Below are 15,113 nucleotides of genomic sequence, written 5' to 3'. Positions count from 1 at the left end.
TGGGGTTACCTTGGCAAACTTTGTATGTGGTGTTGTCTGAAAGCTGACGCAGTCCCTCAGCCACATACTCCCGACGATCAAGTACCACGGTCGTGGAACCCTTGTCCGCCGGAAGAATGACGATGGATCGGTCAGCCTTCAGATCACGGATAGCCTGGGCTTCAGCAGTGGTGATGTTGGGTGTAGGATTAAGGTTTTTTAAGAAGGATTGAGATGCAAGGCTGGAAGTCAGAAATTCCTGGAAGGTTTGGAGAGGGTGATTTTGAGGAAGAGGAGGTGGGTCCCGCTGTGACGGAGGACGGAACTGTTCCAGGCAGGGTTCAATTTGGATGGTGTCTTGGGGAGTTGGAACATTAGGGGTAGGATTAGGATCATTTTTCTTCGTGGCAAAGTGATATTTCCAGCAGGTAAGGTAAGTCTTTCCGCTCCCGGGATTGGAATGACTCCTTATCCTCTCCCTTAAAACCCACATCCTTTCATCTTTCCCTCTCCTTCCCTCTTTCCTGATGAGGCAACAGTTTGTTGCGAAAGCTTGAATTTTGTGTGTATATTTGTGTTTGTTTGTGTGTCTATCGACCTGCCAGCGCTTTTGTTTGGTAAGTCTCATCATCTTTCTTTTTATATATATATATATATATATATATATATATATATAGCACATAAAAATTCCAAGATGGTCATAGAAATGTGTGATGTCAAAAGAAAACCATTATAACATTTGTTTATAATTAAATATTACTGCAATTTAGAAAGATACAAACAGAATATTTTACACTAAGTGTATATCAATTATTAGTTCTGATACTAACTATTAATTCATCGATAGCCGAAGAAGAGCTGACGAGCAGTAACCCCGAAAGACAGTGGTTGTACTATATTTTATTATCAACTAATCTTATCATGGTTGATTGAAATTATTAAAAATAAGTGTTCTTTAATAGTGGGACGTATTTAGACCAAAATTAGTACTGCTAAGTTATTAACTATGGGGTTATTATTTGTAGTGTTGATTCTATGAAGTGAATATTTGGTTGAAAAATTAGGATATTATTTGTAATGGATTTTCTTAAGAATGTATTTAAAATAGTTTTCACAAAATGGGTAATTTTAAAGAAAGTTACATTTTCTGGCTGTATCTTGTACCAAATCCGGACTTATAATTAAGGAAGTTTGTACTTCTAAGTTCTGTCTCTGTTGCTTCATAATAGTAATTAGACACACATTTACTGAATGAAAATGGCAACAATCCTTCTTTGAAGGTGAAGGTGGAAAAGGAAGTAAGGAGAGAGAAAATGGAAAGAGGGTTGAATAATATGAAGACAAAAGGTGAAACCACCTATAGATATAACTTCATACAATTTTGTAATTTATTGTAGAATTAGCAAGGATGGTGCATTCATCAGAAATATAAGTTTTAATAAATTCAATTTAATGTCATATGTAGTTTTCAAGTGTACAAAATGAAAATTGCTAGCCTGTGTTATTTATAATACATCATTTTAATCTTAATTAATATTCTTCAGTGCCTGGCTCATCTCTCCTCGTGGGATAGCATCAGTGCTGAAATAAGGCATAATGAGCTAAACAATAATTGGAATGAGGTTTGGTCTGAACCATGGTAAGTTACATGTAATGTCTGCACAAGAAATCACTAAAATAATTGTTAATTGTTTTATTTTTTTTTAATTATTTGTTTAGCCTCTATGTAACAAATATATTGATGCAGGATTTGAGAAGTATTGTTCAGTGGAAAAAATATAAAGGCAACAACTGTATATACAAATGATTAATGTAGAAATTAAAGGTAACGGTGAGATATGGAGCATGCAGAATATAATTTGCTGCCACTGACACTGCTGATAACAGCATCACTGAAAATATTCTCTTCTGTTTATATGTTCAGTGAAAACATGTAACTTGGATTTTATTCTTGATGTCCACAATGAGACATTTCTGAAGTAATCTTAATATGTTACAAAGTTTATTAAATTTTTTTTACATGGTATTCCCACCCAAAATAAGCAACAATTGGTGCTTGTAAGAATATTGTGTTTTAGGCCTGATGAAACTTATGATTGTCAAATTCCCACTAACACAGCTGATTGTCCTCTGCTTCATAAGAGGTTGAAGTTCGTCAACACTGCTTTGTTTGCCATTCACTACCCAGTAGTTATCATGAAACTAGTTGCCTGTTTCCTTTAAACCTGCTCTAATTTGGCTATGTCTAATATGAATGAACTTGGGCTCATTGCTCTAACTCCCATGTTCAATGTATATTACTTTTACAGAACAAGAACAGGAGTAGACAAAGTGCTGAACACTGTGGCACAGCGCATCTAACTTTTCACTATCTGAGTTGAATCTTATTCCTGTTACCTAGGTTGCTAATGTTAAGATAGGACTCCAACCAGGCAAGAGAATGCCCCCAATGTCACACAACCCTAGTTTCCCTGGCAGAACTCTGTATTCCACACAGTCCCAAGCCCTTAGTAAGATTACAGATAATATGAACTGGGTAATATTTTGTTTTTAGCTCTACTAAGATTAAGTTTGTGATATATAACACTGTCTCAGCACAGAAGCCTTTAAGAAAGCCAAATGGAGATTTTCAGAAACTTATTCTCAGGGAGATAGTTGAGTATTCTGTCACAGGAGACTAACCCAAAAACTTTGGACTATGTGCAGAGGAGGGAGATGGTTCCATAATCAGAAATCAGTCACCCATATTCACCTCCATAAAAGGAAGTTATCTATCCAGTTTTTTATTAAGCAAACCCTGATTCTTTTTTGACCAGCTACAAAGGCAACTCAAGGTTGGCACTATTAAGTCAGCACGAGATCCTAGCACTCTGGCTGAGACACCATCATTGGCAGAAGAGCGTCTGCCTTTTAACTACCTAACAATATTTTTGTCCTTTTCAAGAGATGATTTGGCAAAATTGACGTAAGCTGATGGGGCATGCATGCCTGTCCAAATAAATCCTGTGAATTTGCTTTTTGTTGCCGAATTTTTGTACCCGTGTTTTCAACCACTATTAGGAAAAAAAAGTCCACTGAACCTAGCAGTCAACAAATTTGAACTTCATTGTCTCACTGCTGCTGTCCTCCAAGAGTAAAACATCATTTTCATTGCTAAGTTTATTCACTTCCTGCCCTACTCTAGTTGTGTGTGTACAGATTGGGGAGTCCCCCCCCCCCCCCCCCACTCCTCTCTATAGTACACGGTCTCTGCTCTTTCAGTGACACACTGAATAATTTTGCAATACTGTTTGTACTGCATTCTTAAAACTTGATTAGAGCTAGTCCCCTACACCAACTACAGCTCCCTCCTCATAATGCAATACACCCAATTTGCATGTTTGCCCCCTTCTTCTTGGCATCCACTCAAATTGCCCCTGACATCTCATAAAGAAAAACTGGATTAATAATTTTGCAACAACAACTTCACAAAAGAATTAAATTTTTGTCTTGAGTAAACTTCTTCCCATTTTTCAACCTACAAATTCTCCCTAAATAGTGTTAGCCGACATTTGCCTTCCTGTGGAAATTGCCTTCTCTTCTATTAATATGATTTATGGGGGTGCTTTATTGCTGCTATCCAACCACTGTGGCCAGATAAAGCATTTATTGTGGCATCCATTTTAATTGACCTGAAGCTAATTGTTCAGAAGTGAGATACATCAGTGACTACAGCAAAAGCAGAGTAAGGCAGATAAATTTCTTCTGTTACCTGTTTTGTAGTTGTCAGGTGCAGAGCCATTGTTGCATAGCAAATAAGATTGGTGCCAGTTGACCATGATAACCTAACATGACACAGTGATTTGTGTTGCATTGATCATAACAAAATATTTAGACTGCCAGGTTCAGTTTATAGAGTGCAAATTTGCACATAATGCCACATGAATAGTGCTCATATCAGTATGTCACGAAACCAATCTCATCCCAATGTAATGAAAACTGAAACATAGAAAAAATGTCTGGGCATATCACTAGTGACAGTAATTCTGTTTATGATAAAGTAAACAATAAAATGTATCTAAATATAATGCTTATGATTCATAAAAAAACAAGTACAGGAAAAGGCTTCCTTACATTCAGCAGGATGGAGATGGAAAGGGAAACACACAAGTCAGGAGCTGATAGATGCCTAAAAATTTATGATTAAAAATACTTCAAGGATATTAAAGGGGGGGGGGGGAATTGAAGTTTAGGGTTAAGCATACTAAATTAATTCATTACACATACCAATCTCCCCCCCCCCCCCCCCTACCCCTTTCCCTTTAGGAATATTGCCATAGGGGCAAACCAAAGATGGACGTCATTTACACAAGTTTTCCTCAATCAGATCTATCCAAGATGAAATCTAAATTGAAATTGCCACATACAACCACTCCCCAGGTATTTCTACTAAGTCTTATTAATACCCCCAAAAACTGTTAAACAAAGTTCAAGACACTTCTCACTGGGGTCCCATAGACTTTCAGAACCACTATGTGGCATGTTTTCAAGTGTGTTACTGAAGTGCGGCACCTAAAGGTCTGCTCAGTGTAGTATTACATGAGGTCTATGGGCTGAGAGTTTACTTCATCCTCAGTGTGTATAACCACTTCCCCTTTTCTCATATTACGCTCACACAATGTGATACCCACTTGCATCCATCTAGGTGCATCTGTTCAATTTCTGTGACTTCCAAATGATGCTCTGTCACACAGAGTACAACAGCAAAAAAAAAATTAGATTTTTCAGTGTCCTACATTGATTTTTCCCACTTAACAAGCTTTCCATGTTCTTATGGAAAAGACTAAACATATTATGGTTTTTACGCTATGTACTGGCAAGCTGCTTTCTTCTTCGTCTTCTTCTGCTTCTTCATCATCATCTTTTTCTCCAAATAATTGTTCTAACTCTGCCATTAGTAATTTTGCAGCTCTGTTTTTTCAAATACATTCACACCCTCCTAGACTTAACCTCTGTTAAGACACTCTCCATTATCTTCTATCATTACCATAATCTTCTTTTATTTTTATACAGGCAGTGTTCTTGTTACACTGAGCAAACAATCTCCTACCAGAAACATTCAGCAGACCACATCGCTTAGTTAGAAATTCTGGTTAACCCATAAAAAAGCTTTGAATCTGTTGCTAGATAAACTGGCAAATTATTTATAAATACTGTCAAACGGGGTGATTTTGGACACTGGGGCGAATTCAGACAGTATGGCTTATTTACTCTTTGTTACTGCATAGAAACAAAGAGTTACTTACTTTAACGTCTGTGCGCCAGTTATTTTAAGCGCAAGATTGCATTTATCACTTTAGCAAACTTTTATTTTGTGTCAATTGTTTCCCTAGGTGAATAATTGATGAACAGTCTCAGTATTAAAAATCCATGCATTATCATAAAGTTGAAACTTTCTATTGTTGTGCCGAGCGGGAAGTTATTGTAACCGTAATTGTCAATATGCTCAGTAGCTAACTGCATTGAGACAATTTCTGTACAAGTTTGTCGAGTTTCTTGTGCAAGGTTATAAAATAATGACAGTTTTTGTGAAACTGTGTACTGTGTGGGGTGATTTCGGACAACGCCAAGAACGTATAAGAGCAGGAGAGGTGCTACAGTATGGTGTAATTATGACCTGGAACTTTTAGATAAAGCTGTTCATGATATTCAGAGTGGTAAATTATTGTACAGAAAAGCATGTGTTTTGTATGGTATACCAAAATAAAGTGCAGGAAGCTCATCCGAAAAAAATGGGAGGACAGCCAGTGCTAAATAAAGCAGAAGAAGAAATGTTGAAGCATGGCATCTTGAGGGCTGCATATTGGGGATTTCCCTTCACTAAATTGGATATTAGATATTTAGTTAAAGGATACCTTGATAAATCTAGCCAAAAAGAGAAGAAATTTCATAATAATTTGCCAGGAGAAGAATGGTTGCATTTATTCCTCAAACGACAGTCAGAGTATCTTTCCGTTCGCTTAAGCAAAAAAATTAAATGAGCACATGCAGAAGTGAACAAAGAGACTGTTTATTTAAATTCTTGCAAAATAAAAACTTATGGAATTATAGAATGAATTTTATATATTACAGATATCACTTATTCGTAACAAAGGGCTATCTTAAAATGTGTAAAATGTCACCAAAATCAAATAAAAAGCATGTAGAATTAAAAAAAAAAAGGCAGTAACTGTCTGAACTCGTCCTCTATATACTGTAACTTCAGACAGATATTTAAAAACCACACGTGTCCGCAATCGCCCCAGTCCATGGGGTGACTTCGGACACTGTATTTAACTGCCTCAGATCAATATACCTACACATACACTTTCTGGTTCTGGGATATTTTATTTGTTACACATATACCCTACCGCTTCCATAACAATCAATTTAATCTAACAATATATATGAAAGTTACAATCTAAATAACAACAAAACCGTCCGAAATCACCCCATTTGACAGTATTAGGAAAAGTGATGGCCCTAAAGCGAAACCTGGGTAATATGTTATAATTTTTTCTAATTGTTGAGATAAAATATGAGTATAAACTTCTAGATGTTGTAGAGGAGATTTTATATATTAAGTCTGCATATGAACATATGTCCAGAAATGGTCCACTTCCATGTTACAAGGAGAACTCAATGTATTAACATTTTAGTTATTTCACAATTGACATTTTTTATGTTGTTAACTGTAAAAATTAGACTATGATGACCACAATATTCAAAGTACAAGTTGTGATACATTCCATCAAATATAATTACATATTGCAGTGAATCATTTGTGTCATATCCATAACCTATGCAAATAGCTTTACCTCCAACTGTATACCAGTTTTGTGAACAAGACTCATCATTTAGTACTCTCACAAAACAGGTCAAGTCCTCAGATCTCAATGGTTGATCTGCTGGTCCACTTCGACATGTCCATCTTTGCCAAATTGTCATGATCTTGGATATAATCTGCAAATGTATATCAGGGGAGATACTGTGACATCAGGTGACCATACTGTTCATGTCGTGTAAATAATCAGTAGCAGTACCTATGATATAGGAAAACTACAGTGTGACAGATAAAAAGTGATTACTTGTAACATGGACACAAACCACTGAGGAAATAGATTTTTATGTGAAACTTTGTCTTCTGTCGCCTCTGTGTCCTCTAGAAGTGTCCGATTGAAACTAGGGTATTGCATTCATACGGCATTACTGGACCGCCATTCATTTCTCATCCCTCAGTCTAGATACAGCTCAATTTTGCACAGGTGTGAGACAACAGGTGGGTGGCCCTTCCATATAGCTAAGGAAATGTGGTGATTGGTTCCATATTGCAGCCACATTGAAGAGCCTGGAATGCATTTTGAATTGAGATTTATTTTTAGTTGTAGTATTTCCATGTTTTATGAATACATTCCTGGAATCCTCTAAGTATCACCACAGCTATTCAATATGATGTTGTATAAACAATATTAAAGTGATTATTGATTGCACAGTGTTAGTTAAAGCCATTGATTTTGTTGTATAACTGTGCACACCAGTCTGGACTATTAAGCACATTCAAAATTTGGACTCACTAAAATGGGAGCACTACTTAAGGCAAGTACGAGAACATCAAATGTCACCTGCTGGGTATCAGTCCTCTGAAAGACTTCCCCTTCATGATGCTGCTGACTCAAGGGGTCCACTAGTGGGCGAAATTTGTTATAAATTTCCTAAAGAACTTTATTACATTGATGAATCAAGCTATACCTTTCTCACTTTTATGTTGGGGGAAAATTCTGGATAGCTTTGGTTCACTCCTGACTAGTCTTCACACCAGTGGAAGGAATAAATGTCCTAAAAAAGCAATTTCCTGATGGCGGAGATCAACTTTGGATGGTTTAACTGTCAAGCTTGCTTGACACCAACGAACGAAAACTTGCCTGACATTTTCCAAATGTTCCTGCAATGTGTTAATGCTACATCATCCAGATAGTTATAAACACAGTTAAACTTAAGATTGTCCAATACCGCGTCAGCAGATAACCCAAATGGAACGCAATTGAATTCAAATAAATTCCAACTGATTCAAAATGCTGTAAGGGATTTAGAGTCTTTTGCTAGGTCGACCTGATGATAAGCTTGGTTAAGTTCTGACACGGTAAAATAATTCTTTTCAGTGAGTCACGTGAAACAGTTGTCTAAATCTGACAACAGAATTGACTGCTAAATCACCTTTTAATTCAGGGCACCATAATCTATGACCAGCTAATAACCCGTGCCATTCCGCTTTGGCACCGAAAAAATGGACAAAGCATAGATCAGTGACTTAATTATCTTTAGCGAGCAGCTTATCAGTACTTTGATGCAGCTCTTTCATCTTTGGAGGGGACAACTGATACAGTGCTTGGCAAACAGGTTTACTATCTGTCAACTGTATCTGATACTGAACCTTATTCGCAACCCCCAAGCCGTCGGTTAGTACATTAAGAAACTGCTTAAGCCCCTTGTTTCAGATGAGCAACATAAAAGTCAACAAAATTACTGGGGACATATTAACGTCTTGGGTGCAACTATGCTCTCACAAGCTACAAACCAAAGCGGGCTGAAATCTGAAATAGGACTGTGTGCCCAGTAATCAAGAACGTAGGTAGCCCCCTCAATAAAGTTACAACCTACTAAAACATTAATGGACAAACTGCTGACAATATCAAAATTTATTGAGTGTGATAACCCCTGAATTCTCACACTACCATGCGCACAGCGTACTAATGGCTGTCCCTTTCCATTGACCACACAGTACTGCTCATTAGACTAGTTACAAAGACAGCAAATATGTATATTGCAGCACTTCAGATATCAGTCACAATCTGGGATCAAAATATTGCTGCTCGAGTCTAATAAGATGCATACAGGTTCGTGATTAATAGCAGCACAGACAAACAGTAGTAATTGTTTTGCAGTTGTACTCAACTTACTACATACTTTCATCAGCTACTCCTTTCTGCGCCAGCCCGTGTTCCTTTGGCACCAGCTGTTTCAAAATTTTAGAAGTCCATTTGGATACTCTCGAACATCTGGGCTTTCCACAATGATAACAATTTCTAGTGTATGTGGGTCGAGTCATTCTCGCTGGCCATTGTGGCCAAGTGGTTCTAGGCACTTCAGTCCAGAGCCGCGTGACTGCTATGGTCGCAGGTTCGAATCCTGCCTTGGGCATGGATGTGTGTGACGTCCTTAGGTTAGTTAGGTTTAAGTAGTTCTAAGTTTTAGGGGACTGATGACTTCAGATGTTAAGTCCCTTAGTGCTTAGAGCCATTTGAGTCACTCTCTTGCTTGTGGGCTCATCAAGTTTTAAAGGACAACAGATTAGCCTGACCCCTGGCATCCCATCTTTCAAGGTCAGCAAAAGTACTTGGTTTATCGCTAAACGCTATATGTGAATGTTCTTCAGGTCATATTCCCTCCCTGTCACTTCAGTAATCTTTAATCTCAGGGCCAAAATGGTGATTCAAATTTGTTCAATGTACTGAATGAATAATTTGTTTCCTCTACTCAAACAATCCCAAGTTAAAGAATATGTTGTTGTTGTTGTGGTCTTCAGTCCTGAGACTGGTTTGATGCAGCTCTCCATGCTAATCTATCCTGTGCAAGCTCCTTCATCTCCCAGTACCTACTGCAACCTACATCCTTCTGAATCTGCTTAGTGTATTCATCTCTTGGTCTCCCTCTACGATTTTTACCCTCCACGCTGCCCTCCAATGCTAAATTTGTGATCCCTTGATGCCTCAGGACATGTCCTACCAACCGATCCCTTCTTCTAGTCAAGTTGGGCCACAAACTTCTCTTCTCCCCAATCCTATTCAATACCTCCTCATTAGTTACGTGTTCTACCCACCTAATCTTCAACATTCTTCTGTAGCACCACATTTCGAAAACTTCTATTCTCTTCTTGTCCAAACTGGTTATCATCCATGTTTCACTTCCATACATGGCTACACTCCATACAAATACTTTCAGAAACGACTTCCTGACACTTAAATCTATACTCGATGTTAACAAATTTCTCTTCTTCAGAAACGATTTCCTTGCCATTGCCAGTCTACATTTTATATCCTCTCTACTTCGACCATTATCAGTTATTTTGCTCCCCAAATAGCAAAACTCCTTTACTACTTTAAGTCTCTCATTTCCTAATCTAATTCCCTCAGCATCACCCGACTTAATTCGACTACATTCCATTATCCTCATTTTACTTTTGTTGATGTTCATCTTATATCCTCCTTTCAAGACACTGTCCATTCCGTTCAACTGCTCAGGGTGTATACGACCCGGGACAACCGGGAGGTCCGGGAAAAAGCCAGGAATTGTTTCATCCAGGAGAAAACCGGGAAAAACCCGGGAATTGTTTAGAATTCCGGGAATTTCTCATTGTTTTAGTTTTCAGTTGAATTTTTGTGATTCTGACTGGTAAGAACCAATACTCCAACAAAGGATATTATTGTATCCCGCTCCTGCAGAATAATACTGCAGCAACAAAACATGAACGGGAGAAGAAAAAAAAACTTAAGTTGCAAAGGAAATGCGCCGTATACAACAACAAAACAGTGCTCATACAAGCGTCTGCCAACAATAAAGTGTGTCAAAGGCTTTAGGAACACTATGCAATGCTTTATAACAACAAATTGCCTCCGATGAGCGTGACGTGACAACTGTGTAAATTAGATTCGTTTGAGCAGTTGCGGGCGGACTCTTGCGCATGCGCAGTTTAGTCGCATATGAGTAGTGCACATATGGCATCAATTGCTATAATATTGCTATAATAAAGAACCAAACATGAGTACTGGTACTCCAAGAAAATTTACATACGGATGTGCATTTTAAGCTGAATTGTACATTTTAGTATGGTTTGCGAAATCCCGACGCTCTTGAAGTATCCTTCGATGTCTTGTTTCTTTTCGGACATAATGTTTTAGACGTACGAACATATGGGCTTCCTGCGTCATCGTAGCTGCGCAAGCAGATAGAAGAGGTTGACAGTCTTAAATTCCTGGGATTACAACTTGATAATAAATTCAGTTGGGAAGAGCACACCACAGAACTGCAGAAATGCCTTAACAAATCTGTATTTGCAATTCGAGTGTTAGCAGACATAGGCGACATAAAAATGAAAAAGCTTGCATACTTTGCCTACTTTCATTCCATAATGTCATATGGTATAATATTTTTGGGTAACTCTTCAAGTCAGACAAAAGTTTTCAGAGTCCAAAAGCGTGTAATACGTATTATTTGTGGAGTAAACTCACGGACGTCCTGTAGAAACCTCTTCAAAGAACTGGGTATACTAACTACTGCCTCTCAGTATATTTACTCCTTAATGAAATTTGTCCTAAATAATATATTTCTTTTTCCAACAAACAGCTCAGTTCATACATACAATACCAGGAACAAAAATGATCTGCACAAGGACTTAAAAGCACTTACTTTAGTTCAAAAAGGGGTCCACTACTCAGGAACACTCATCTTCAATAATTTGCCAGTAAACATAAAAAATTTAGTTACAAATAAAGATCAGTTTAAAAGGAGCCTGAAAGACTTACTAGTGGCCAACTCCTTCTACTCCATTGATGAATTTTTTAATAGAAACAAATGATGTATTGTATATATTCATACTATTAGTATTGTTATTTCAGCTCAAAAAAATAAATAAATAAATAAATTGACATGTTCCACATCCACGAGGATGTGCAAAATTCTACCAGACGGCTTCCTCTTTCATTTCTTAGCCCCAATCCATATTCACCTACTACGTTTCCTTCTCTCCCTTTACCTACTGTCAAATTCCAGTCACCCATGACTATTAAATTTTCGTCTCCTTTCACTACCTGAATAATTTCTTTTATCTCATCATACATTTCTTCAATTTCTTAGTCATCTGCAGAGCTAGTTGGCATATAAACTTGTACTACTGTAGTAGGCATGGGCTTCGTGTCTATCTTGGCCACTATAATACGTTCACTGTGCTGTTTGTAGTAGCTTACCCGCACTCCAATTTTTTTATTCATTATTAAACCTACTCCTGCATTACCCCTATTTGATTTTGTATTTATAACCCTGTATTCACCTGACCAAAAGTCTTGTTCTTCCTGCCACCGAACTTCACCAATTCCCACTATATCTTACTTTAACCTATCCATTTCCCTTTTTAAATTTTCTAACCTACCTGCCTGATTAAGGGATCTGACATTCCACGCTCCGATCCGTAGAATGCCAGTTTTCTTTCTCCTGATAACGACGTCCTCTTGAGTAGTCCCCGCCCGGAGATCCGAATGGGGGACTATTTTACCTCCGGAATATTTTACCCAAGAGGACACCATCATCATTTAACCATACAGTAAAGCTACATGCCCTCGGGAAAAATTACGGCTGTAGTTTCCCCTTGCTTTCAGCCGTTCGCAGTACCACAACAGCAAGGCCGTTTTGGATAGTGTTACAAGGCCAGATCAGTCAATCATCCAGACTGCTGCCCCTGCAACTACTGAAAAGGCTGCTGCCCCTCTTCAGGAGCCACACGTTTGTCTGGCCTCTCAACAGATACCCCTCCGTTGTGGTTACACCTACGGTACGGCTATCTGTATCGTTGAGGCACGCAAGCCTCCCCACCAACGGCAACGTCAATGGTTCATGGGGGGTTAAAGAATATATCATTTGAAAAATAATTGAATAGGCAGTTCTAAGTATGTCCACATGGTTTTGTAATTGAATGGAGAACCACAAGAACTTAACAGTTTAGTAACCATCTTCGATAAGTAAACTGCCAAAACTCTGAATTATGGTCAGAATGTGGTTAGGTAATATACAGCTGCTCTCATAGAAGAGGTTTGTTTTAGGGATGAGACCAAACAGCGAGGTCATCAATCCCATTGGATTAGGGAAGGATGTCGGCCGTGCCCTTTCAATAGAACCATCCCGGCATTTGCCTGGAACAAATTAGGGATATCACGGTAAACCTAAATCAGGATGGCTGGACGCGGGATTGAACAGTCGTCCTCCCGAATGTGTGTCCAGTTTGCTAACCACTGTGCCACCTTGCTCGGTCATAGACCAGGATTCTGCCTTACTGTCAAACAATACACCTTGCCATTCTAATACATTGGGTCAAACATACAATTGCATAACTTCATCCTGTAATTCATCAATTAATGGAATTTGTTACTTGCCCATAATCACTGACTTTAAGCCCTGAGCTTTGCTTGTTAAATTTGAGCCCAGGAAGGGTTATTATGCTCCAGGAAGTCAGTGTTCTCCCACACACCGTGACAATGCAAACTCACACTTGTAGCAGCACTTCCTTTGCCAACTTGAGCTGTCCGCTTCAAGTCACTGTGAACAAACGCCCAACATAGTCACACGCACAGCTGTGTGACACTGCCATCCTCCAATTCCGCCCACTGGCCATGTATTCTCATATGATACTGGAACTGTTTCTTTTTTAGTTAAGAAATCACCGATATGCCTCTCGATTCCATAATTGATAACAATGAATCTACAACATGAAACAAAAAAGGATAGACTTCGCATATAATAAATTTAGGAACCAATAAACATCAATTTTTAACCTATAATAACCTAACTTATTAACAATTGTGTCCCCACCACCAACTACCACCACCCAGATAATCATGCTCTGCTACCATTGAAGGGTTGAGAGTGATGAGCAGGGAGTGGGTGTTGCTGGGCCAAGAAAATATTTATTCCAAAAACACAGTTACTTTATTTGTTCGAACGAGTACTGCACTGACACATGAAATTTCATCGGCTTGAGCTTGGGCGACACAGTCAGGAGCCGAGCTCTGTCACAAGAAGTGGATGCAGGCTCCACCTGACTCATATGATAAGGTCATGCAGTAACTGGCCATGCTATAACATTCAAAACAAACTTATTAAAAGCTAGTGATAACAAACTTACACAATGAAATACATGAAAATAGATCATTCTGTACTGGCGTCAGAGCTCTGAATGTATTCTCATTAAATTTTAAAGTATTAACATAAAAAAAGTTATGGAGTGGAAAATTAATAGAATTATCAACCTTCAAAACACAGAACAGTGCCTTGTAAGTTTATAACGTACTGAATACAGAACTAAAATTAGATCATACTGCCCTATCATTACAGGACCTGATGATGCTTGGCAACCAAATAAATCTAACCAGGGTAGTCTAATCAGAACACAAGTCACTGTTGACCAAGTACCATAATGCTGAATGAGTGTTCAAAAGCTTCTCACCAAATTGTCATCAGTGGTCACTGTTGGTGCAAGTTCCTTAACCCAACTGCCCAGTGTTTGACACTAGCTGGACCAATAGGGCTGGAACATGTCTTACTAGAAAACAGTAGAGCCAGTGCATTGCCTGTAAATTGCTAGTCTCCACAGTATGTGGCCCGCAGTGTTCGGCATGTGCCCCCTTGCATTTATTAACTGCACCAGGGAAACCCCAGATGTAATCAGAAGGAAGAGAAACAGTCGAGGCACACATTATCTAGGGGCCACTCTAGATGTGACAATCAGCTTTACTGAGCACTTGCTGATAACTGCCACTAAGATGAAGACAAAAAAATAACATCATGCATCAACTTCGTAGTATGCAATGTGGTCCACCAGCTTCAACACCAAGAGCTTCCACTTTTTGGACTGGTGTGTTTGTGACAGAATTCTGCATTAAAATATGGATCAACAGCTGATACACCAAACGCATAGACACACCGCCCAACCAGACTTGCACAACAACACAAAAACAGACAATAATACTCCAACTTTCTGGTTCCCTATTCTTAGCCATATAGCTCCCCCATTTTTGTGACAAGAATCTGCTTTCAAGCAAGAGTTTACAAAAATCTTTTAATCTTTATTTCCCCGTAGTTGAGAACATTCCTGCACTCAATAAAAGCAGTCTTACTCTCATCATCCACCTGTAGAAGCTTCAAAGACTTTTGATGGAAAATGGAGTAACAATAACAGTAATATGAATAAATAAAAGAAATGTGGTAGAACGTTGCTATCCTGGAACAGCTTAAGATTGCCTGCATCTCATCCAGGCCACCAGATTTTGAAGATCATCTCAAGATCTGGCTAC

At 38.5% G+C, this 15,113-nt stretch overlaps 1 protein-coding gene across 1 annotated transcript in view; it reads left to right on the top strand.

Moving 5' to 3' along the window:
• LOC126226731 (DNA-dependent protein kinase catalytic subunit-like) overlaps nt 1-15,113 on the top strand; it is a 563,510-nt gene that overhangs the window by 407,559 nt on the left and 140,838 nt on the right. The window contains exon 38 of the mRNA XM_049942233.1: nt 1,524-1,618. Coding sequence (XP_049798190.1) covers nt 1,524-1,618 — 95 coding nt within the window. The remainder of the gene's footprint in view (nt 1-1,523; nt 1,619-15,113) is intronic.

Source organism: Schistocerca nitens, chromosome 1, assembly GCF_023898315.1.
Source record: "Schistocerca nitens isolate TAMUIC-IGC-003100 chromosome 1, iqSchNite1.1, whole genome shotgun sequence".
In the NCBI taxonomy this organism is placed as follows: domain Eukaryota; kingdom Metazoa; phylum Arthropoda; class Insecta; order Orthoptera; family Acrididae; genus Schistocerca; species Schistocerca nitens.
This window is presented reverse-complemented; position numbering and strand designations above follow the sequence as displayed.